Here is a 12850-nt window from a genome sequence, read left to right as displayed (position 1 = left end):
CCCCCTTGCCTGCCTGCTTCGCTGAAGAGACCCCTGGGTCTCCCATTAAAACCTATTGTGAACCCGACGCCTGTTTGCACTCCGCACCCGGCCGCCCCTGTGCCGCTGAGGGTGTACTTTCTGTGCTGACTTGTGTCCACCCCGGTGCCCTACAAAACCCCCCTGGTCTGCCCTCCGAAGTCGCAGGTACTTACCTGCTGGCAGACTGGAACCGGGGCACCCCTGTTCTCCATTGGCACCCATGTTATTTGGGCCCCTCTTTGACCTCTGCACCTGACCAGCCGTGTTGCTGGTGCTGGGTGTTTGGGGTCGACTTGAACCACCAACAGTGATCTGCCTATGCCCTGGAGACTGAACTTGTAAGTGCTTTACTTAAATGAGAAACTAACTATTACTTACCTCCCCCAGGATGTGTTGATTTTTGCACTGTGTAGCAGGTAAGTACCAGCATCCTCAGGGAGCAGACCAGGAGGGTTTTGTAGAACACTAGGGGGGGGGTTGTCCCTAACAAGCACACAAAATACACCCTCAGCGGCACGGGGGGCTGGGTACTGTGTGTGAACAAGGCGTCTGGTTTTGTATTGAAATCAATGGATGGACCCGGGGGTCACTCTGGTGACGCAGGCAGGGCACAGGGGGGCTTCTCGGGCCAGACACCGACTAGGCTAGGATGAGGGTGCCTGCTTGTCACTCCAGCACTGGTGGTTGGTTCCTCTCTGTCCTGGGGGCTGCGGTGCAGTGCTTTGTCCAGGCGTCGGGTTCCTTTGTTACCAGGCAGTCACGGTCAGGGGGAGCCTCTGGATTCTCTCTGCAAGCATTGCTGTGGGGTTGGAAGAAGGTCAACTCAGGGTGTCCACGTCGTTTGGAGTCACCCAGGAGTCCTCTGTGAGGTGTTGGTTTCTCTGGACACGGGCCAGGGATGTCGGGTGCAGAGTGTGAAGACTCACGCTTCCGGAGTGAGGTTGAAGTCTTCTTTAAAGTTGGTTTCTTTGTTGTAGATTTGGACAGAGCCGCTGTCCTCTGGAGTTTCTTGGTCCTTTAGCTGCAGGTCAGTCCTCTGAGACCTCAGAGGTCACTGGTCTCGCTGGATGTGTCGCTGTGCAGGTTTTTTGAGTCTGGAGACAGGCCGGTAGGGCTGGGGCCAAGTCAGTTGTTGTCTCCGTCGTCTCTGCGGGGCTTACAGGTCAGCAGTCCTCCTTTCTTCAGGTTGCAAGAATCTGATTTCCTGGGTTCAGGGTCGCCCCTAAATACTCAATTTAGGGGTGTGTTTAGGTCTGGGGGCAGTAGCCAATGGCTACTGTCCTGGAGGATGGCTAAACACTCTTTGTGACTCCTCCCTGTGGGGAGGGGGGCACATCCCTAATCCTATTGGGGGAATCCTCCAAAAAAGATGGAGGATTTCTTAAGGAAGGGATCACCTCAGCTCAGGACACCTTAGGGGCTGTCCTGACTGGTGGGGGACTCCCCCTTGTTTTTCTCATTATCTCCTCCGGACATGCCGCTAAAAGTGGGGGCTGTGTTCGGAGGGGCGGGCATCACCACTAGCTGGAGTGCCATGGGGCGCTGTAACACCAGGTTTGGACCTTTGAGGCTCACCGCCAGGTGTTACAGTTCCTGCAGGGGGAAGTGTGAAGCACCTCCACCCAGTGCAGGCTTTGTTCCTGGCCACGGAGTGACAAAGGCACTCACCCCATGTGGACAGAAACTCGTCTGGATGTGGCAGGCCGGCAGGAACTGGTCAGCCTAAACCTAGCATTTGGACTGTTATACAGGAGGCATCTCTAAGATGCCCTCTGTGTGCATTTTTCAATAAATCCCACACTGTCATCAGTGTGGATTTATTGTGCTGAGAAGTTTTGATACCAAACCTCCCAGAATTCAGTGTAGCCATTATGGAACTGTAGAGGTTGTGTTTGACAAACTCACAGACCATCTACTCTTTATGGCTACCCTGCACTTACAATGTCTAAGAATTGGCTTAGACACTGTAGGGGCATAGTGCTCATGCAACTATGCCCTCACCTGAGGTATAGTGCACCCTGCCTTAGGGCTGTAAGGCCTGCTAGAGAGATGACGAACCTATGCCACAGGCAGTGGGTTGTTGGCATGGAACTCTGAGGGGAGTGCCATGTCGACTTAGACATTTTCTCCCCACAAGCACACACATGCTGTGAGGCAGTGTGCATGTGACGAGTGAGGGGTCCCCAGGGTGACATAATACATGCTGCAGCCCTTAGAGACCTTCCCTGGCCACAGGGCCCTTGGTACCAGGGGTACCACTTACAAGGGACTTTTCTGTGTGCCAGGGATGTGCCAATTGTGGAGACAAAGGTACAGTTTAGGAAAAGAACACTGGTGCTGGGGCCTGGATAGCAGGGTCTCAGCACACTTTCAATCATAACCAGCATCAACAAAAGGAAAAAAGTTAGGAGGTAACCATGCCATGAGAGGCATTTTCCTACAGTTACTGAGAACAGATGGTAAGGATAAGGGGTGCTACCTCTAACCCATCCCCTTTAACTGCAGTACTCTTTAAGTATAATTTCCACCAGGCCTACTAGCCCCAGGTTCCACAGGGAATCAAAACATTCCCCACTGAAGAAGGTCTTCTCTCACACAAAGAGAAAAGGAACAAGTTTACATTACCGAGGGCAGACAAATAACTGATCACCGAGATGGTACACTGGGTCAGTAGTCAAGCAATAAAAGGTTAGTAGAAAGAAATCCCACCTTGAAGCCCTCTTTGCAAATAAAGTATTCCACAGGAGCATCCCTTCGACTCATCAGTGTATCCAAGAACTTTGCTCCAAACCCCAACATAAATATGTGGCTAAATTGGGAAAGGGACCTTGATTGTAAAATTCCACACAAGACTAAGCGTATAATGCGGAGAAGGGCCGAAAAGTCATCTGTTTATGTGCAGCATATGGAAAATGTTTATAAATTTCTAACCAAGTGGTTTTTCTCCCCTACTAGTCTAAAAGCAAAGTCTGGAGGGTTTGATGACTGCTGGAACGGATGAGGTCCATGAGTTAAACTACTACACTCATGGTGGACCTGAAATTCTATTTAAATGTTCTCTAGTGGAACTGTCTTACTTAACAAAACAATAACCAGACTCACTTTACCAGTACAGCTCTTGGTTCCCTGCGAGGATATACAGGGAGAGAATAGCGTATTCCCTCTAGCCACATCTATAGGGAAATTAATTTTGCATTTACTTCTTGCTGTACGACTGTTAGAGGCTTAGGAATCTAAACTATATACTGTACAGCCCCTCAGCTCAACATGTGGCATGGAATGTTATGGCTCATTTCCGCAGTGAAAAAGCTCTTAGCTATTTTACACAAAGTGTATACATTTGAGAGGGCATGGTGTCACTGTCACTCACATGAAAAGACATGGAGTTAATTGGGGGTCACCAGGTGGCCCTGTCAGATGTCTTTCTGGACAAAGCAAGATGGCTCTTACTACGGAGGGGAAAGATGATAATATTGTACAACGATGACCTTCTTTTTTTCTACTATGGAGCAGCCTCTGTACAGTCAGTTAATTCCTCTTTTCTGATGACTCGCAACAATGCTGATTCGGGTTGTACCTGTAATGTCTGTTATTGGAAATGTGACATATGCAACTTTGTCATGTACCAATTTCCATGCCAAAAAATTAAAATAAAGTTGTTAAAAACTGGTTTTTGCAGCTGATGTTTTCATTAACAAAATATTCTACGACACAAAATGTAAGCTTTGTAGATGAGAGGTTTACCTTTCCTTCTTTTTTGATACAACTGGCATTCTGCCTTACATTCAAGTGGTGAACGTGCAGTTCTGAAAATGTAAAAACAAATATATAATTATTAACGCATTACAGTCTAGTCCAGTTAAAATGAGCATTGAGAAAGGTAGTAAGTTTACATTTTGTACAGGTCAGTGGATAACCTTTTGACTTCTGCGGACATCCACTGAATAATTACTGGAATACGTGGACCCCCAACTGAGTCATTATTGGAAGCTAGGGACTCCCAGCCTAAGCAAGTTCTAGGATTTTAACCTCAAAACAAGACACAAATATAAAAAAGCAAATATACACCAAACAGTGCTCAAATATTGAAATATTTTAATTCACAATCAAATACAGAAAAAAAGATCTAATTTTTAATGCTACTTCATTTGTATATACTTTATTATTTGTAATATTTACATTTTTTCAATGGTCGCAGACCCTCTGCGTAGTCCTGGCAGACCCCCGGGAGACCTTGGGACCACAGTGTAGGAAGTTGGCTCTGTATATACTATCTCAAAGTGGGAGACAGTGTGCACAGAGTCCAAAGGTTCCCCCTAGAGGTTGATAGTGGCAAAATTAGATAATACTAATGCTCTATTTTGTGGTAGTGTGGTCAAGCAGTAGGTTTATCAGAGGTTAGTGTTAAGCATTTGTTGTACACACACAGGCAATAAATGAGGAACACACACTCAAAGACTTACTCCAGACCAATAGGTTTTTATATAGAAAAATATATTTTCTTAATTTACTTTAGAACCACAAGATTCAAGATTTGAGGTAGGTACATAAAATGCAAGGTACTTCACAAAGGTAAGTATAGAACTTTGATTTAAAACAGTATTGCAGACAGCTTTGGTTAAAATGGCAATAAGCTATTTTAAAAGTGGACACTGCAAAAATCAACAGTTCCTGGGGGGAGGTACGTTTGGTTAGGTTTCTCAGGTAAGTAAAGCACTTACACAGTCAGTCTCCTGAGCATAGTGTAGGAGGCTGGCCTGGCTTATATTGGGTACCTTGTGGTACTTACACCCTGCACCAGGTCCAGTTATCCCTTATTAGTAGAATAGAGGTGTTTCTAGCAGCTTAGGCTGATAGAAGGTAGCTATGACAAAGCTTAGGCTGAACTAGGAGACATGCAATGCTCCTACTATACCACTTATATCATATAGTACAATATCATAAGAAAACACAATACACAGAGTTACTAAAAATAAAGGTACTTTATTTTTATGACAATATGCCACAAGTATCTCAGTGTGTACCCTCAGTAAGAAGGTAAGTAATATACACAAGTTATATGTACACAAACCCAAAACAGGTAAGTAAGAGTAAGAAAAGTAATGCAAATAGTGTAGAATTACAATAGGATGCAAAAGATGAACATAGGTCTAGGGGCAACACAAACCATAAACTGCAAAAGTGGGATGTGAATCACGAATGGAGCCCCGACCTATGGGTGCTTTTAGAGGGTCGCTGGGACTGTAAGAAAACAGTCAGAGTGTCCAAGATACCCCACCCCAAGACACTGAAAAGTAGGAGTAAAGTACACCTACTACCCCAAAAGGACACAATAGTCGTGATAGGGGGATTGTGCAAGAACCACAAACACCAGCAAAGCACTGAAGATGGATTCCTAGACCTGAGGACCTTCAAGGCAAGTGGACCAAGTCCAAGAGTCGCGATAGTGTCCAGGGGGGAAGAAGCTTAGGATTCTGCAACAACGAAGAGAGCTAGGAACTTTTCCTTTGGATGGAAGATGTCCCACGGCGTGCTGAAGGCTGCAGAAGTGTTCCCACGCAGAAATACCGCAAAACAAGTCTTGCTAGCTGCAAGGGTCGCGGTAGAGGTTTTTGGGTGCTGCTGGGGACCAGGAAGGACCAGGATGTAGCCCCTTGAAGGGGGAGACAGAGGGGGCGCTCAGGAATTCAGAGTGCCCCCACAGAAGAAGGCAGCACCCGCAGAAGTACTGGAGCATGCACTTAGAAGATTTGTGAACCGTCGCTGGCTCAGAGTCACAAAGGAGGGTCCCACGACGTCGGAGTCCAACTCAGAGGGTTGAGCACTGCAGGATGGAGTGCTGGGGACCCAGGCTAGGCTGTGCTCAAAGGAATCCTTGGAGGAGTGCACAGAAGCCGGAGCAGCTGCAAATCATGCAGTACACAGGTTTGCAATCTAGCGTGGGGAGGCAAGGATTAATTCCACCCATCTTAGACTTAAGGATCACTGGACTGTTGGAGTCACTTGGATAGAGTTCCTGTGTTTCAGGGACCATGCTCGTCCGGATGAGAGGGGACCCAGAGGACCGGTGATGCAGTCTTTTGGTGCCTGCGTTAGCAGGGGGAAGATTCTGTCAACCCACAGGAGATTTCTTCTTGGCTTCCAGTGCAGGGTGAAGGCAGGTGACCCTCCGGAGCATGCACCACCAGGAAACAGTCGAGAAAGCTGGCAGGATTAGGTACTACAATGTTGCTGGTAGTCGTCTTGCTACTTTGTTGCCATTTTGCAGGCGTCCTGAAGCAGTCAGCGGTCGATCCTTGGCAGAAGTCGAAGAGGGAAGTGCAGAGGAACTCTGGTGAGCTCTTGCATTCGTTATCTGAAGAATACCCCAGAGGAGAGACCCTAAATAGCCAGAAAAGGAGGTTTGGCTACCAAGAAAGGAGGACTGGTTACCAAGAGAGGTAAGAGCCTATCAGAGGGGGTCTCCGACGTCACCTGCTGGCACTGGCAACTCAGCAGTCCAGTGTGCCCCCAACACCTCTGAATCCAAGATGGCAGAGGTCTGGGACACACTGGAGGAGCTTTGGTCACCTCCCCTGGGAGGTACTGGTCAGGGGAGTGGTCACTCCCCTTTCCTTTGTCTAGTTTCGCGCCAGAGCAGGGCTGGGGGATCCCTGAACCGGTGTAGACTGGCTTATGCAGAGAAGGGCACCATCTGTGCCAATCAAAGCAGTTCCAGAGGCTGGGGGAGGCTACTCCTCCCCAGCCCTTGACACCTATTTCGAAAGGGAGAGGGTGTAACACCATCTCTCAGAGGAAATCCTTTGCTCTGCCTTCCTGGGCCAGGGCTGCCTAGACCCCAGGAGGGCATAATCCTGTCTGAGGGGTTGGCAGCAGCAGCTGCAGTGGAAACCCCGGAAAGGCAGTTTGGCAGTACACGGGTTCTGTGCTAGAGACCCGGGGGATCATAGAATTGTCCCCCCCAATACCAGAATGGTATTGGGGTGACAATTCCATGATCTTAGACGTATTATATGGCTATGTTCGGAGTTACCATTGTGACGCTATACATAGGTAGTGACCTATGTATAGTGCACGCGTGTAATGGTGTCCCCGCACTCACAAAATCCGGGGAATTTGCCCTGAACGGTGGTGGGGCACCTTGGCTAGTGCCAGGGTGCCCACACACTAAGTAACTTGGCAACCAACCTTCACTAAGTTAGGGTTAGACATATAGGTGACTTATAAGTTACTTATGTGCAGTGAAAAATGGCTGTGAAATAACGTGGACGTTATTTCACTCAGGCTGCAGTGGCAGGACTGTGTAAGAACTGCCTGAGCTCCCTATGGGTGGCAAAAGAAATGCTGCAGCCCATAGGGATCTCCTGGAACCCCAATACCCTGGGTACCTAAGTACCATATACAAGGGAATTATATGGGTGTACCAGTGTGCCAATGAGAATTGGTAAATTTAGTCACTAGCCTGCAGTGACAAATTTAGAAAGCAGAGAGAGCATAAACATTGAGGTTCTGGTTAGCAGAGCCACAGTGATACAGTTAGGCACCACACAGGAAAGACAGAGGGCATACTTTATGCCTGACTAGCAGGATCCCAGTGACACATAGGCAAAAACAAACATACATACAGGAAAAATGGGGGTAACATGCCAGGCAAGATGGTACTTTCCTACAACCCCCCACCCCCCCCCCAAAACGAGGGACAATAAGGCTAACCTTACCCAGATGAGTCTTCATTGTCTAAGTGGAAATATCTGGAGAGTCCATCTGCATTGGAGTGGGTACTCCCAGGTCTATGTTCCCCTGTATAGTCCATTCCCTGTAGGGATATAGACCACCTCAACAATTTAGGGTTTTCACCTTTCATTTGTTTTAGCCAAAGTAGAGTTTTGTGGCCTGTCTGAACAATAAAGTGAGTACCAAACAGGTATGGTCTCAACTTTTTCAGTGCCCAGACCACAGCAAAGGCCTCCCTCTCTATGGCAGACCAACACTTTTCTCTAGGGGTCAACCTCCTGCTGATAAAAGCAACAGGTTTATTCCTGGCCCTCAGTATTCAGCTGTGATAGCACTGCCCCAAACCCTAATTCAGAAGCTTAAGTCTGGACTATGAATTTCTTGGAGTAGCAAGGGCGTTTTAGGACAGGTGCAGAGCACATGGCCTGTTTGAGCTCATCAAAAGCTTTTTGACAGCTAGCTGTCCACAATACCTTTTTAGGCATCTTTTTGATAGTGAGATCATTAAGAGGAGCTGCTATGGAGCCATAATTCTTGATGAATCTCCTATAGTACCCTGTAAGGCCTAAAAAGGTTCTCACCTGGGTTTGAGTTGTAGAGGGAGTCCATAATGGTCTGGATCTTCCCCTGCAGTGGTGCAATCTGTTCCCCACCTACCAGGTGGCCCAGATAAAACACTTTTCCCCTGCCCTATCTGGCACTTTGAGTCCTTGATAGTGAGGCCTGCCATTTGCAGGGCCTCCAAAACTTTCCATAGGTGGACCAGATGATCATCCCAGGTTGAGCTAAAGACAGCTATATCATCTAGATATGCTGCACTAAAAGCTTCCAACCCTTGCAGGACTGTGTTCACCAACCTTTGAAAAGTGGCAGGTGCATTTTTCAGACCAAAGGGCATTACTGTAAATTGATAGTGCCCTCCAATGGTTGAAAATGCAGTCTTTGGGTTTGCATCTTCTGATAACCTAATCTGCCAATACCCTGCAGTTAGATCAAAAGTGCTTAGATACTTGGTAGAAGCCAGTGTATCTATGAGCTCATCTGCCCTGGGTATAGGGTGAGCATCTGCCTTGGTTACTTGGTTGAGCCCTCTATAGTCAACACAAAACCTCATCTCTCTTTTTCCATCTTTACTGTGAGGTTTAGGGACAAGCACCACTGGGCTAGCCCATGGGCTTTCTGAAGGCTCAATCACTCCTAAATCTAGCATTTTCTGAACCTCTTGTTTAATGCAGTCCCTGACATGGTCAGGCTGCCTATAAATCTTACTTTTGACAAGCAAACTGTCTCCAGTATCATTGTATGCTCACACCAAGTAGTGGTACCTGGTATCAGTGAGAAGAGTTCAGAAAACTGACTTAAAAGATTTATACAGTTATATTTCTGCTCTGCAAGCACTACACCCTCCACTAAGGCATCAGCTTCAGTGGTGGAGAAGAGATCAGGGAGAGGGTCACTCAATCAATCAATAAATAACTTTATTTCGGCTAAAAGCCATAAAAGTATCCCGTAACAACATACCATAATCATACAATAAAACAATGAAGGATAAAACAAGAAGTGGCACATAGTACACTAAAAAGCCCTAAAAAAATTCCTTCATACATAAATTATTAAAACACACAATTATAAAAACGATACAGACAGACAGCAAATTTTAGAACCCTATAAACCTTTGCATCTGGGTTCCACTTAGTAGTCTACTTCAGCCTAAGGTAATTTTAATCTAAAATAAATTATTAAAACACACAGTTATGGCAGTTCTCTAGTTCTTATAGCCCAAGCAGTTTGTAGGTACCTTGCGACTGCAAAAACTACCTTGACACCTGTATCACTTGCCAGAATGCGTAAGGATGTATTGCATTTCCTTATCCCCATTGATCTGCATAAAGGAATAATCCACTTCCTCCTAGATGCCAGATATCTGGGACAAAAGAACAAAGTGTGCGAATGACTCTGGTTGCTCATGACAGAAATGGCAAAAATTCAGATTGTGATCCTCCTTACTCCACCTAGCAGTGAATGTCTTGAGTGGCAAAATCCCCAACCTAAATTTGATAAAAAGGGATTTAGTATGAGGGGGGTTTATATTGTCCATATAGGCCTCAAATTTAGGACTACATCTGAGATCTAAAAACTGTAGTGTCCTGCTGCCTTGAGTTTTTTTAGACCAAGTTTGCACTAAAATAGTCTCCCAGTAGCACTTCCTTATATGTGCTTTTGCTTCCTTGGTCAAATTACAAGGATCTCTCCATATCTCCTCCATTTTGAGGAATTTACTCAATATCTCTAATATGTTTAAGCCAAGGAATTTTTAATACACCACCGTCCATTAGAAGCTCAGCTGTTGCTGTTTGGTAGGTGGACAGATGTTCAGAAGTCCAAAGGCGGACCCAGTACATAAGAGGTCTTAGGGCAATTTCACTGTGGACCTCATTTAAAGCTAAGTCAAATCTAAGGGGTATGAGCAGGGTACTCATCGGCAGCCGCAAGAAGTTACGAATAAAGCGGTTTTCTATCGTCGTCAGACTTCTAGAATTACAGTACCCCCATAACTCAGCACCATAAGTTGAAGCAGCCACTGCCGCGGCTTTGTATACTGTGATATCAGGTGAAATTTCCCCTTCCGAGATGTTAGCAATTTTTCTCCCTATTGCTACTGACCTCTGCAGAAGGACAGACAAACTCTTCCCGATCTGTGCCGACCACTGTTGATTGTCTGCTAGTCTGATCCCCAGATAGTCAAACTGACTGACTTTCTCTACCAGTTGTCCTGCTATGGACATTTTCCCCCTAAACGACTTATGCGGATTAAAAACCATAAACTTTGTCTGCGTTGGATTTATTTCAAGGCCCCTTATGGTACAAAAATTAGAAAAAGCGTCAAGTTAATTTTGTAATCCCATTGGGGTTCTTGAAATCAATAAGGTGTCATCCGCAAACATTAAAATGGGGACAGGGACTCCTGCTAGCTTTGGGGCATCATGATTATAGTACATCAGGTGATCTACCACACTGTTGATAAAGAGGTTAAACAGAGTGGGAGCCAAAACACACCCCTGTCTAACCCCCCTATCGACAGGTATGGCTTCTGTCAGATCTCCGCCTTGAGACCAGCGTACCTGTGCATAAGTGCCCTCGTGAAGGTACCTAATCAATCTCAGCAATTCTTTGTCAAGTTGGTAGGTCTCCAGGACATTCCACAGTAAGTCCCGAGGGACCATGTCGAAAGCAGCTTTTAGGTCGATAAAGGCCACATACAAGTGAGGTATTTCCAACATAGGAGATTAAACCTGAACGCCTGGTCTATTGTGCTCACTCCCTTCCTGAATCCTGCCTGAAAATTGGAAAGGATGTGGGAGTCCTCTATCCATGTCTGCAGTCTAGTCAGGACCTGCTTACAAAATATTTTTGGGCTAACATCAATTAAACGTATTGGTCTGTAGTTAGTTGGTACTTCTCTTTGCCCCTTTTTAAAAACAGGGACTATGATTGCTCCTTGCCATGTGGGGGGGGAAGCCCACCACCCCTCAGTATCTCGTTGCTAAGCGCATTTAGGTATAAAGACCAAGTTCTGGGCGAGACAAGTACAAATCGCCTGGGATACCATCTAGCCCAGGGGCCTTCCCTTTACGTAATGTTTGAAGAGCCGAAGTTGTTCCTTTTAATGAAAAGTCCAGGTCAAATTTGGATGATGTGACTGACCCGGTAGCTGATGTATGAGAAGTAAGGAGGCTCTGGGATTTTGGTAAAGAAACAGTAATATTGCTAATTTGAGCCACTCTATATAGATTCCCAAAATGTGACACCCAGATCTCAGGCTGGATTGCTGGGTAGTTCTCCACGGTTTGACAGTGACCTTTCCCTGCCACTAATTTCCAAAATAGACAGGGTCACTCTCTGCTTCCTGTCCCTCATCAGTTGCCATGAGCAGGGTGAGATCAGCCCTGTCATAGTAGGGTTTCAGGCGACTGACATGGAGCACCCTAAGGGGACTCCTGGCAGTGCCAAGGTCTACCAAAAAGGTAACCTCACCCTTTTTCTCTAACAATTAGATGGGGTCCACTCCATTTGTCCTGGAGTGCTCTTGGGGCCACAGGCTCTAATACCCACACCTTCTGTAATGGGTGGTACTGAGTCAGGACAACCCTCTGGTCATGCCATTGCTTTTGCAGCTCCTGGCTGGCCTGAAGGTTTTTACTGGCCTTTTTCATATACTCAGCCATTCTTGATCTGAGGCCAAGTACATAGTCCACAATGTCCTGTTTAGGAGCTTTTAAATGTTGTTCCCAACCCTCCTTAACAAGAGCAAGGGGACCTCTCACAGGGTATCCAAAGAGGAGTTCAAAGGGGCTAAACCCCACTCCTTTTTGGGGTACCTCCCTGTAAGCAAAAAGGAGGCAAGGACATCCCATCTCCTTCTCAGTGGCGGTTTCCTCATTAGGGCGGCAGGGCTCCGCCCCAGCTTCAATTTTGAATTAAAAAAAAATGTTTCCCCAGTTTCAATTTCTGCATAAAAAAAATGTTTCATACATTAAAACTTCAAACAGTGTGACCCTCGCTCTGCGCGAGGGTCAGGCAAAACCAGGCACTTTTGGAAGACACGTGCTGCAGCGCATGTGCTGGCCGTCGCAGGGTTTATAGGGCTTACCTGATCTCAGCCCTGGCCTCCGGCAGCCTACAACACTAAGGTACTGCCTCTTATGACGCACTGAAGCCTCGGTCAAAGAAAACAGCCTGGGCACTTTAGCATAAGCCCTGGGTTTCCAAAGCTGGCAGTCAATCAGCAAGGCTGTGTAGCACTGCAGCCCTTCGTCACAGGGTGTGTGGGAACAAGCCTTCATGGCCTCACCTCATTCTGCAAGTAGCTGGGAAAGGACTGCAGTGTACTCAAGGCTGGATGACCAAAACGTGATCTGCATGCAGCGGCGACGGGAAAAGTTAAGTATTAGACTTTTTTAAAAAAAATTATTCCCCCCCCCATCCCCTGCCTCGCTCCATCCCCCCTAACCCTTCCGTCCATCCCCTCGCCCGCCTCTCCCTTTGAGATTTGTGGTACGGCATGCATTTGAAACGTGCTGAGCTTCAGCCTTCC

At 46.7% G+C, this 12850-nt stretch overlaps 1 protein-coding gene across 2 annotated transcripts in view; it reads right to left on the bottom strand.

Moving 5' to 3' along the window:
* The window catches only part of LOC138293239 (bromodomain testis-specific protein-like), a 1110548-nt gene that overhangs the window by 18440 nt on the left and 1079258 nt on the right, over positions 1 to 12850 (bottom strand). For both annotated transcript variants that reach the window (XM_069232347.1, XM_069232348.1), the window contains exon 13: positions 3766 to 3827. In XM_069232347.1, coding sequence (XP_069088448.1) covers positions 3766 to 3827 — 62 coding nt within the window. The remainder of the gene's footprint in view (positions 1 to 3765; positions 3828 to 12850) is intronic.

Source organism: Pleurodeles waltl, chromosome 4_2 (genome assembly GCF_031143425.1).
Source record: "Pleurodeles waltl isolate 20211129_DDA chromosome 4_2, aPleWal1.hap1.20221129, whole genome shotgun sequence".
NCBI classification, from domain to species: Eukaryota; Metazoa; Chordata; class Amphibia; order Caudata; family Salamandridae; genus Pleurodeles; species Pleurodeles waltl.
The sequence above is the reverse complement of the archived record's forward strand: the minus strand, read 5'-3'. Positions and strand labels throughout refer to the sequence as shown.